Source organism: Esox lucius, chromosome 18, assembly GCF_011004845.1.
Source record: "Esox lucius isolate fEsoLuc1 chromosome 18, fEsoLuc1.pri, whole genome shotgun sequence".
In the NCBI taxonomy this organism is placed as follows: Eukaryota; Metazoa; Chordata; class Actinopteri; order Esociformes; family Esocidae; genus Esox; species Esox lucius.
Genome location: NC_047586.1, coordinates 13,678,038 through 13,691,432, shown reverse-complemented (window position 1 = coordinate 13,691,432; position 13,395 = coordinate 13,678,038). Strand labels below are relative to the sequence as shown.

General features: G+C 38.7%; 1 protein-coding gene across 1 annotated transcript in view; it reads right to left on the bottom strand.

Annotated features, from left to right (window-relative positions):
- Positions 1-8,397: 8,397 nt before the first annotated feature.
- The window catches only part of LOC105017626 (mucin-3A), a 43,339-nt gene continuing 38,341 nt past the window's right edge, over positions 8,398-13,395 (bottom strand). Inside the window, exons 45-50 of the mRNA XM_034287964.1 lie at positions 11,826-11,990; positions 9,942-11,309; positions 9,553-9,594; positions 9,407-9,466; positions 9,103-9,178; positions 8,398-8,945 (exon numbers count right to left, since the gene is read on the bottom strand). Of these exons, the coding sequence (XP_034143855.1) occupies positions 8,872-8,945; positions 9,103-9,178; positions 9,407-9,466; positions 9,553-9,594; positions 9,942-11,309; positions 11,826-11,990 (1,785 nt within the window). The 3' untranslated portion in view covers positions 8,398-8,871. The remainder of the gene's footprint in view (positions 8,946-9,102; positions 9,179-9,406; positions 9,467-9,552; positions 9,595-9,941; positions 11,310-11,825; positions 11,991-13,395) is intronic.

Genomic DNA, 13,395 nt, shown 5'->3' with positions numbered 1-13,395 from the left:
GTCAGTCCGGAAAATTGCGAAAACTTTGAATGTGTCCCCATGTGCAGTCGCAAAAACCATCAAGCGCTACAACGAAACTGGCTCACATGAGGACCGCCCCAGGAAAGGAAGACCAAGAGTCACCTCTGCTGCTGAGGATAAGTTCATCCGAGTCACCAGCCTCAGAAATCACAGGTTAACAGCAGCTCAGATTAGAGACCAGCTGAATGCCACACAGAGCAGACACATCTCTAGAACAACTGTTAAGAGGAGACTGCGCAAATCAGGCCTTCATGGTCAAGTAGCTGCTAGGAAACCACTGCAAAGGAAAACAAGCAGAAGAGATTTGTTTGGGCCAAGAAACACAAGGAATGGACATTAGACCAGTGGAAATCTGTGCTTTGGTCTGATGAGTCCAAATTTGAGATCTTTGGTTCCAACCACCGTGTCTTTGTGCGACGCAGAAAAGGTGAACGGATGGATTCTACATGCCTGGTTCCCACCGTGAAGCATGGAGGAGGAGGTGTGATGGTGTGGGGGTGCTTTGCTGGTGACACTGTTGGGGATTTATTCAAAATTGAAGGCATACTGAACCAGCATGGCTACCATAGCCTCCTGCAGCGACATGCCATCCCATCTGGTTTGCATTGAGTTGGACCATCATTTATTTTTCAACAGGACAATGACCCCAAACACACCTCTAGGCTGTGTAAGAGCTGTTTGACCAAGAAGGAGAGTGATGGAGTGCTGCGCCAGATGACCTGGCCTCCACAGTCACCGGACCTGAACCCAATCGAGATGGTTTGGGGTGAGCTGGACCGCAGAGTGAAGGCAAAATGGCCAACAAGTGCTAAGCATCTCAAGGAACTCCTTCAAGACTGTTGGAAAACCATTTCAGGTGACTACCTCTTGAAGCTCATCAAGAGAATGCCAAGAGTGTGCAAAGCAGCTATCGGAGCAAAGGGTGGCTACTTTGAAGAAACTAGAATATAAGACTTGTTTTCGGTTATTTCACACTTTTTTGTTAAGTACATAATTCAACATGTGTTCATTCATAGTCTTGATGCCTTCAGTGAGAATCTACAATGTAAATAGTCATGAAAATAAAGGAAACGCATTGTATGAGAAGGTGTGTCCAAACCTTTGGCCTGTACTGTATATCAAAACGACCATACAAATTTCAAAGCATCATCTACATACCTCTTTTTATTTACAGTATATGCTTTGTTTTTCCCCACACTAAACAAACAATATTTCACCTTCACAAATCTTATACAGTTAGGTCTGGAAATATTTGGACACTAACATGTCTTCTTCTGTCACATCATCAATAAACACTAAAAACCCAGTGCCATTGGAAGCAATGCATGCCCATGCCATCATACTAACTCAGATGATGTGGTTTCAAACTTTCCAAGCTATTTCCATACTATTTTCTTCCCATCATTCTGGTACAGGTTTATCTTAGTTTAATCTGTCCAAAGAATGCTGTTCCAGAACAGAGCAGGCTTTTTAAGATGTTTTTATGTCTTATCTGGCATTTCTATTCTTGAGGCTTACGAATGGTTTGCACCTTGTGGTGAACCTCTGTATTTGCTCTCTTAAAGTCTTCTCATTGTGGTAGATTTGGATAATGATATGCCAACATCCTGGAGAGTGTTCTCAACTTGGTTGGATGTTGTGAAGGGGTTTTTCTTTACCATGGAAAGGATCCTACGATCATATACGATAATCTACGATGGTCTGTTTCACTTGCATTGAGAGCTCCTTTGACTGCACGTTGTGGATTCCCAGCAACAGCTTCCAAATGTGAATGCCACACCTGGAATCAACTCCAGATCTTTCACCTGCTTAATTGATGAATTAATAATGAAGGAATAGCCCACACATGTCCATGAAACAGCATTTGAGTCAATTGTCTAATTACTTTTGAAAAAGGGAAGGCTACATATTAAAGAGCTGTAATTCCTAAACCCTTCCTCCAGTTGGAATGTGAATACCCCCAAATTAAAGCTGAGAGACTGCACTTTAAGCCCATGTTCATTATTTAATTGTAACTCCAATATAATTTGGTTTACAGCCAAAATAACAAATCTTGTATCTGTGTCCAATTATTTCTGGACCTGGGTCTCCCAGTATAATGAAACACAGTACAAAACAAATACCATTGTGCGGGACAACTTCTTGTTATTTCACATTCTTAACCGTAATTAAGGAAAAAGGGTGCACCATTATTCAAATACAATTTCCACTGCAGTTTACAGTAATAGCATTGGTTCAAATGTTACTTTGTCAAAATTGTGCTATGTTGAAATGTGCTCTAAGACTATGTAAAAAATATCTAATTAGTTAAAATACAAATGTGTTTACATTGTAGTGCAATGAGTGCACTACTACCAGGTTAGCTAGTGCAATGAACTTGACCCCCAATGTAAAAAGCTATATTTCCTTTCTTTTAGCCAAGGAACAGCGAGTACAAATGTGTCTGTCTGCCTCTCTAATGTTTAAATTATTTACATAGTGGTCCCTGTGGAATAAGAACCATATAATTATGACAGGCAGCTTTTTTGAAATTGAAATAATCATGCATCAAAATGCTGTTTATGGATATACATACATTACCATACACTATCATATACTACCAGATAACATCTCAGGCTGTGTTCTCAAGGTCTGTGCTGACAAACTGGCTGATGTCTTTGCTGATATCTTCAACTTACTGCTACATTAGCTTCAAAAAGTCCATCATTGTTCCTGTGCCAAAAAGGTCCTCTGCATGAATGACTACCGCCCTGTAGCACTCACACCAATCATCATGAAGTGCTTTGAGCGGCTAGTTAAAAGACATATCACAGACTCCATGCCTGTAACACTTGACCCGCTACAGTTTGCCTACAGACAAAACAGATCCACAGAGGATGCCATCGCTCTGACCATCCACTCTGCATTCTCTCATCTGGACAAAAGGAACACATATGTGAGAATGCTGTTCATTGACTATAGCTCAGCCTTCCACACCATTGTGCCCTACAAGCTGGCGGTTAAGCTCAGGGATCTGGTTCTCAACCCCACTATGTGCAGATGGATCCTGAACTTCCGGAGGGGCAGACCCCAGGGGGTGCGGATGGGCAACGCCACCTCCTCCACACTGACTCTCAGTATGGGTTCCCCCCAGGGCTGTGTGCTGAGCGCGCTCCTGTACTCTCTCTTCACCCACGACTACCTGACAACTCACGTCTCCAACACCATCGTTAAGTTTGCTGACGACACCACCATCATAGCCCTGAGCTCTGACAACGATGAGTCAGCCTATAGAGACGAAGTAAGGTCACTGACTTCGTGGTGTCAGGATAACAACCTCCAGCTCAATATCAGCAAAGCGAAGGAGATGACTGTTGTTCACAGAAAGCAGCGGTGGGGAGACCACACCCCCATACACATCAATGGGTCTACAGTTGAGAAAGTTCACAACATCAGGTTCCTCAGGGTCAACTTCAGTGATTAATTGACCTGGTCTCATCACTCTAACATCGTAGTGAAGGAGGCCAGGAAATGGCTCTTCTTCCTATGCCGATTAAGGAGATTTGGCATGGATTCCAGGATACTCACAAACTCCAACAGATGCACTATTGAGAGTTTCCTGACTGGCTGTGTCATTGTCTGGTATGGCAGCTGCACCACCCTCGACCGCAAAGCACTTCAGAGGATAGTGTTTTTACTGATTGACTGTATCTTATTTTTTTAAATTATAATTACTGTTACTTTTTAACTTTTAACTGCACCGTTGGGAGTAGGAAAACCAAACATTTCATTGCCGTAACTTGTTATGGCAAATGACAAATAAACCTTTTGAACTATGAACTTGAAAGCTTTTGGGTTACTTAAAAACGTTCTTGTTTTTGATAGAAAAAAATACTTTAACCCTTAATGTTCCCATAAGTCACTCTGGATAAGAGAAACTGCTAACTGAAAACAAAATATAAATAGGCAGTGGAACACGGGGGAAATACCAAAATAAACCTGGTAGGACATTTGTCCAGACTAAAATATATTTTATAAAAATGTTTGCAAAACTGTGAATATAAACCTGGAAAAAAACATTACCATTTCAATAAAATAATCCAAAAGCCAAGTCAAAAGCTGACAATTTTTGCCAGACCACATAAGCGGAGCCAGCCAATAAGAAAGAATGTCTCTTACTGAGTGACTGAGTGAGGGAGTGAGTGATTGATTGACTACCCCTTGTTAAATAGCATAGTGGTTAAAGACTCAGACTCCCACGCAGTGGTGTTCGAGCCTTGCCGCAGTCAAAGCAAATTATGCATTAGGAATTGTTCAGGTTACACAAAAGCTTTGTTGGCCACAACCTTCAGAAGCTACATAATAGTAAGCCTAAAATAAAATAGTTTACAGTTATTTTCCAACTATTTCTGGTGGATTTTTGAAGTACGCATCCCGTTCCATTTGGGATGGAAGTAAACATAATAAGAAACATTAGTCAGTTTAACATAATGCTCAATGTTGTCTAGCAAAATGACCTAATGTCGGGATGCTATACCAACACTTGGCCTACGTATTGCTTGTTGGCGTAGTGATTAAAGACACAGCCTCAGAATCCAGCAAGGGCAACAACATTTATCCTTTCTAATCGCAGGCCGGTCATACTATTTTAGGTGTCCCAGTTCCTGATGATGCTGCCACCACAATGCTTCACAGTAGGAAAGATGTTCTTTGGGTGATGTGTTGTGTTTGGGTTGCAACAGACGAAAAGCTTTGCATTTAGTCGAAAAAGTTATATTTTATATTTGTCATATTTGCTATAGGGTTTAATTTGGCTGTGCAGTGGCAATGAATACTCTGTAGATACCTGCAACTCATCACCAGTGAGATAAATAAAGTATCACTTTATCTATCCTAATTATGTAGAATTCTCCAGAAGGCTGGCTGCTTTTGGAAGTGGTCAAGGAGATCAAATCCCAATCTAAATGTGTTGACAAGACCAGGATAAGAGATGCGTTCAGAATCAGGTATAAAGAGTAGGCTTGCAGACAGCTGGATCCTGATAATTTGTTATGAATTTATGTATGACTTTTTAGAACTAAATTCATATCGTCTCTGATTGTTTTATGAAATATTATAATAATAGAAGTTGTTTGCACATTTATGGAATCCATTATTACACTACATTCAAGAATTATATATCTCAAAAGAGTGTGATCATAATATACAATGCACCAGACAATTATGTTTTCAATCTTTAGAAACAAGGTTGTAGAATCAATTCCATTTAAATTCAAGTAAGGAAGTACAGTGACACTTACATTTCCACTCCAATTTCCGTGAATTTGTTGAAATAAGGAACATTTCGAATTGATATTTGGTAGATATTCTGATTTCCTGGGATATAAATGGAATAGATCCCCAACCTGATGGAAACTCTCTAATTCAAAAAACTGAAATTTGAATGCATCCGATCCCAACCCTGGACGAAACTTTTCAGTTCAAAAGACTATAAACCAAAAACTGTGAACGTGTCCCTATTGAAAGTACTACTCCAGAAATATGCACATTTTGGGTCTTGGAAACCGCCCAGAAGAGTAAATGCATTTTCACTTTAGTATGGTATGATTATGGTATCATTTTACTAAGTATTAGCAACTTCACTAAAAGTGGCCAAAAAACAAATGTTCTGAAATATGTAATTCACTGAATAAAAAAAGAATTTAGACCACAATAGGGAATAGGTTTGATGTAAATATACCCCAGAGTATAAGGCAGTATTAAACATTTGTAAATGCAGTCTTTGTTAGAAATGATAAAAGACAAAAGTTTTTTAAGAAGAGAAAATACTGACCTAATCTTGGGATATGTGCTCATAAACCTATAAAACCAGTGATCAGCAGGTGGAGAATAGTTTGTTATCCATCATTATCAGAAGACCATCCGGGTTGGCTCAAAGCTCACAACTAACTGGTTGTGTCTAAATAAAATGGAAAACAGCTTGAATGCAACAAAAAGCAGATGACATAGAGTAGCTACTTTGAAAGGTGCTGTTATTTGCATTACCTACATCTCCCTGTGTCACTAGGACTAATCAACATGGGGCCTCAGCCCTTTAACTTTCCATCCACATTTGGCTAACAAATCCAGCTTTCTCCTTCAAAGAGGTCAAACTACGTAAAGGGAAATGTTGTTTGGATGTCATTCCTATTAATTAAATTGAGTAATGACTGGTAAAGCATTGAGTGGTCCAATGTGTTTGTTTGGTTTATTTAAAATATCTACAAGCTAGGCAATTCAAAACACATATAGGCCTCTCTTTTCTCCTGATGAGACTTGATGGTATTTGAGCTACAATTCCTTAATTAAGATTGAAATGCTACATAACGAACATCAGCATGACAATATTATAATAAAAAAAAACATTTTGTCAAATGTCAACTTGTGTTCCTGTAACACTGGGATAAATCTTTGACAAGCACTCACTGTGCAAACACAATCACCATAGAAAATGCAAACTGTTACCTGCCACAAAAAATGAACAGAAATGAACCACATTGAACAATATCTTTTAGAACTCAGACTTAATTTTAAAGCCAAAATTAAATTAGCATCATAATATCATAACCTGGTTAACTGTATAAACTCGGAGTTTTACCCAGTCATCATCACTCAATTCAGGACAATCTATATATGTCTATTTACTCAAGAAAAGCTGCCAACAAGTAAAATATTTTATCCCTTGTGGGGTCATCTAATTTGAAAATGAGAAACTTACATCAGGGTTATACTACATATGTTTGTGAAAATGGCAGACCACGCTTTGCTTAAGACACCTGGAGGTTTTGCCAAAATATAGCTTGTGACATGGGAAGCTTAAAAAATAAATAACATTTGTTGTGTAGCATGTATTGAAACCCTTTTTCATCAAACTTTTGGCCGGATATGGGATGTCAGAGGTTTTAATAGTATTGTGACAGTGTGCATAATTGCCATCGGCAAGCAATGTGATATTTGTTTATGAATTCTATTGAAACAACAAAAAAACAAAAGAAAAACACTATAATATTTCTAGACAGGCTGGCTGGCTACTAAACACATTTAAACTCAATGCACCAGTAATTCAGGAGGATAATAAAGGGAACCATGTTCAGCTCTGTAAAGATCTCAAATCTCTTTATCAGGAATCTGTGGCAATGAGCAATGTCAGTCAGCAAATAGAGCAGAGCTGGTGAATTTGCATCGCCATGGTGCTTCCCAGCCAAAGGTATTATCCCTTTTGTTTCAGCAACAGTATTTGTGGCTTGTTATTAAGGAAGTTACGACTGGCACTGCAGGGATACAGCCCATAATACATCTAGTGGTTACTTTAGTAAGAATGTACTCGGTCAAAAAATCAAGGGAGAAATATTTTTTATTATTGAAAAACACCAGAGCAGAGTTGTCTAGATCTTACTTGTTCCATCGATCTATCTCAGCTATAATTCTAGTCACAACCCATTTTATAGACACAGCTTCCCAGAATTCCACACCACACTAACCTGACTTCCTGTGACGACTGCCTCTCCCCCCACTGCAGCAGGCAGGCTCCAGCGGACGACATCACAGGTCTTCTAACACCACTGCCCATCTCATTCATTCATTTCACCTGTTGTCTTGTTTAGCGCACCTGGTCCTCATTCTAATCATTCCCCCCAGTATATATATGTTCCCTCTGCTTCCCCTGTCTGGGTGTTATTGTCTCGCCTGCTAAGAGCATTGTTAAGCTACACCATTATTCTAACAATTAAAATACAGTTAACAAGTACGACTTCGTCTTCCTGCTCGAGCCTGACACTTCCTTTGAACGTATCATCTAAACACATTTAAATTATTACAAAGCGTACATTCATAATAATCTCAAAGTATTCAAATGTAATCCAACTATCAAGTGTATAAATCTTTTTTTAGGGAAATAAGGTCAAATATGTCAAGGTTAAAAAATCCCTTGCCAGGGGACTAGGGTAGTCCGTCTTAGCTCAGTAACAATGGTATGTTGCATTGGTTTATATGACTCGGGTCAATGTGATTAATATGCTGAAATATCCTTTTGTATCTAAAGAATGCTCCCTTCTGTCCTTGACCACCTGGTTGTCCACCTGGTTATACAGCTGATCAGGATTCTCCCTAAACACTCGGGACACAAATGCACTGATCGGCTGGTCATCTGAACAGGTAAACATCTTGCCCTAAAAAGATCATGTACACATATTATCTTCAGCTGGCAGAGCCAAAAGAGAATCCTTCCTTCCTACATTCCAAAATACATTTTATTGATTGATATTTATTGGTTAGATGGTTGAACCAAGACTTTTGTAATGGAGGTGAGTCAGGTGCAATGAGATTTTTTATTTATTTTTTATCTTTAGTAAAAGCCTCCACAACAGATAAACAAAAAAATATACATTTCATTTACACAACATAGGAAAATGCTATAGCAGCCATATAACATATTTAATAGATTTGGATATTGCTTTAGATATTGAATAACATGTGATGACCTTCAATAACATTCATCATTTAAAGTGCTATGTCTTGTTCGAGACAATCATGCAGAGCAGTTTCTAGACTCTGTTCTAAGCACCAAAATGAGAGAAGTAACTCAGACAACAACTATAGAATTGACAACATTAATCATTAATTAAGTAAATTTAACTTAACATAAATACTTTTTGTACTGAAAGCCAGATCAAAGGCTACTCTTCTTCTTCAGCAAAATAATACATTCTATTACCTTTGCCAAATCCGGAGTCATTTTAAAAGTAAAAAATTATAAAATGTTCATAAAATATTCTAAATGAGAATAACTTGGTTCTATACATGAGTTGTCTCTAGAAGGTCGGTTGCATTGAGTTAGGTATTGATGAAAGACTCAGTTACAGCATTGCTGCTGGAAGAATTTGCAGCTTCCGAAACATTGTAGGCATCTGACAAAGCAAGAAAGGTCAAATAGTTGGTTTAATCAGGGATGCGACTGTATATCACATGGCTAGATGAACATTCAACAAAACAAACAAAAACCTGGAACAATTTTGAAATGAGAAGAAACCTTATTCCTAATTACATAACAGATCTTGAGCTTACTCCTTCGTATTCTTCTTCGGAGAAGGTCCAATGCACTAGTGGATGACGATGATGTCGCTGCATCAGCACTAGTACTCTACAGTGGGGGAAAAACACATACATGTATATATACTTACTGAACAATAATAATAAGCTAAAACACTAGTAGTATTTTCAGAGAGAATTGAGACTGTAAGGAAGGCTAAAACCAGCCCAATAACCTCATTGTTGAACTTGAAACACACACAATGAACAACACTCAATGAATGTAGTATGTGTAAGTAGCATGAAACGTTAGAAGAAAAACGTAAAAATATGTTCTTACCCTTGTACGGTCAGAGCTTGAGGAAATGGAGGAAAATGTTGTTGCTAAAGCTGCTCGGATCTAAAACCCCAGGACAGTTATTTAAAAAACAACACACTTGCATACAAAGAGGATGTACCATTATTTTTGCCTTTTCAAACACATACCTTGCCATCCAAAAGTGTCCCAAACACCAAAATAAAGAAACCCTTTGAATAAATGAATAAAGATTCATATTTACTCAATGTTGCCTAAAATGATAAAAACTACACTAATATGTGTAAATGTTAACATCAAGGGCCAGTATCCACAAAACGTCTTCAAATGCAAAATGTGTCTAAAGTGCTAAGAACAGAGGTATTTTACCATTTAGCAGTATAACATTTTAAAAAATACAACCAGGATGGATGTTCCAGTAACTGATTCCTATGAAATTAACTCCCTAGGCTTTGTGGATACCATTACCCATGACCCATGAGATTTCAATTATATACAAAAAAAGGTTTCAGTGTAAGAAACTGATGTAGAAAATACATCTTTACATATATGCAGTTACCTGTAGTGAATTGAACAGGGCAAACACAATTTGGATTCCCTCATTTGTTGGATTAAACATGGTTCCTACTCCCAGTCCCCAGGTAAGGCCAAACAAGGGAGTGAGAATAGCCAGACACCTGGCGATGATCACTGCAGCATTTCGGTCATTTTGCTGTGAGGTGTCTCCCACACCTCTCCTCAGCATTTTATACAGAACCACAATCAGGATCAGAAAGTTGATGAACACTATAGCCAGTGCCGGTATTACAAAAGCAAGAAGGGCCTTTGTCTTGTCCCAGTTGAGCCAACAGGCTTTATTTCCATTTATATAACCACCACTTCCAGCTGTGGATGCTATGGTAACAACAGCTATGATTAACGGTGCACCGTAGCCCACAGAAAAGCCAATAGCAAGCATGGTGGATTTTGACATGTGTGAAAAAACCAGGATGGTCCGGTAGAAAAGAAGAAGTCCTGAAATCAGCATCCAGAAGAACAGAGCCAGGTAAAAGAAGTGAATGAAAAATGTTGCTGCAGTACACGCTGGTACATCTGTAGTGGTTTCATTTGGGTTTTGGAAATCGGCTTTTATTAGCGACGCACCAATGATAAACCAAATGTCGGCAATCAGGAGAGACACGGCGATGTTCACTATGGAGACGTGACGCATATAGGCGGTGTTGTTTCTGGTCATGGCCTTCCAAACACAAGCCTCAATGATGAGGCACACGACTAAGCTACCCATCGATATGCCAACACCAATATAAGTGATTAAATCCAAGGCGTATGCAATAGATTCTGGAATGGACGTTGACATCAAAATGGAGAAGGAGGTGAGGTGGTTACAAAAACATGAAACCTTGCCATTCATATCAGACTTAAATGAACAACCTTCATTATCCCACGCTCCACGGTTGTCAAAAAAACTGAAATTCCAGAAAACACATTGGGGATTGACTGTGAGGTTTTGTTCCAGCTTACTGAATGTCAATGAGACACTGTCAGTCCTTCCAGTGAACTTCACCAGCACTACCTTTCCATTGATGGTGGTGTCGTTCAAACTGTCATTTCTGGCATTCCTGGGAGGTAACACATTTTGGAGCGTGGAGAAGGTCATAGTGGTGATTATGTTGCCAGTGGAATTAGCTGTAATATTCATTTGCACACTTGAGTTCAAGAATGCGTTGAATGATGTGTTAACCAAGGTTATATTTAATTGGATAGTCTTTGTTGTCAAATTAAAGGACTCTGCTGGAAGAACTGACGCAAAGGTTTCCAAGGCGCCCAGTAAACTAGAGCTTGTATTTTGAGTAGTGTTGTCATTTAAATTTTTCCAAGCTCCTGATGCATCATCAGAAACTAAGATATCCACTGTTTGTAGAATGTTCTGGGGATTCAAGTACAAATAGTTATTAGTTTCAAACTTAATGTCAAAGGAGAATTTTACTTTTTTACTTTATGTTGGATTGATGCTCAATCTGAAAGAATGTGTATATGAGGCAGCTTTCTTTATTACAAACTTCAGGTAATATTACTTTAGCCACTGCTAGCTGAGAAATAATGAAAGTGTGAGAACATAACCTGAAGATGACTGGAACTTTATAAATAGAGTATAGATTTTTTGCTACAGTTACCTGAAGTTTTATGTTTAAAGAAAACATAACCATGGATTTCAGTTTAGAATCTAACATTAAAAATGAAGGTACTTTCTATATTCTAATGTCATAGCTTGTTTTCGGTTTAAAAAACACACATTTGTGATTATTTTACCACTATCTACTAACTTAAGTGTATATAACGTTCTATTAAATGTTCTAATATACCTGTACATTTATTTTAGTTTTCTGTTTATCAATTTAAATGATCTCTGTGGTTTGTCGGTGCTTGTCAGATTTCAACATACCTTTATGCTAGCTGCGCTGATATTCTTTGAAATTTCTGCAATGTTACTTAGAATGTTTACAATGCTGGCAATATTTATAGGTGATGAAGTGATGTTACTTTGTAGACTGCTTGAGGTGTCACTTAGAGCAGCAACAAATCCTGCAACTTGTGATGCAGGCAAATTCTGCAGAGGAAGAATATGATTAGACAAACAGGACACGTCAGAGTGAAGCTGTAAATTACATTTGGAGAATCAAATAAAAATATTGCTTTTAAAATTCTTAAAGGTCCAATACCTTGTGTTTGAATAATGTGATGTAAAAGTACACATTTCTGTGTGTTCTTTGTTAAACCACACTGTCTGTCATATCTGAGATGAAGGCCACTATAACTTGGTGTAAGCAGGTAATTCAAAAGGGTTCACAAACTTTCTTTTGCAGCTGTATATAATCATAGCTTGGCCCTCCCCACATTGATGGTAAAGGTACATTTTTCATTGTGCTTTGATGGAATGGGCCCTTCTCATTCCTTGTTCCGGTATTCAGGGAACCAGTGTTAGAGATTTTAATCATTATTTCCCTTTCAGTCGATGACTTTGGTATTACACATATGGGGTTATATAAACCGACCAGCCAGAACATTGAAGAGGCACATGGAAGACTACTCAAGGGGAACTGACTGGCACTGACAAGTGCTCCCTATAGGACGATGCGGAATATACAGGGTACCTAACCACCCCTGCTCCAGCCAACAGCACGCTGTGTGCCAGAATGGGAAATATGATAGGAAGGTAATAAAACACTCAACCCTTTGAAGTCCCAGGATATCATCACAACCTTAGTGGAGTTGCCAGACACCCTGTTCAGCAGTCCTTGCTTTTGCTGTCATTAGCCAAGGAGATCCAACAAAATATCAGCTTCCTAGATTATGGCATACATCTGTTAGTGTGTTTGTGGCTGAGTATTAGTAATGGGTTGATTGCGAACAAACGGCTCGTTTTGAACAACTCTTTTTGAAGAACGAATAGCACTGGTGAAAGGAGAAATTAATTTGACTCCTTAATTTCCTACATTTTCAAGCTCAAATAAGTTAAAAACATATTGACAAGATATTGTAAATGCACACTGCAGAATCAAGAAAAAGAGTTGTTTTACCAGTAGGGTAATGTAAAAGTGATGTCAGTTCTGCCGATGTGGAAGCCTTGTCCGTTCACAATGTCGGGCCTCACTACCTCTGATGGGTCCCACAATCAATAATCACCCCCTGATCAAAACATATTACCACACCCATGCTTATTTCATTACTTTGAGGTTATTTCAACCATTTTATACAAACCCAAATACGCCAGACAGAAGAGCTGGCTCACCAAAAAGACTAAGAATGCCCATCTCTACTGCATATGAGCCATTTTCTGTGACACGAGTTGTTTAAAATTAATATAAAGACTGGTCTACAGAAAATAAGCTCCCTGTCATGGTGCGGTGAGCAGCAGTGCCACCGTGCCATATATTCTCAAGTTCCCATATCACACGAACACATCCCGGACTGTCACATGTCTCCAATCTTTCACAGCAGGTCCCAATTGACAT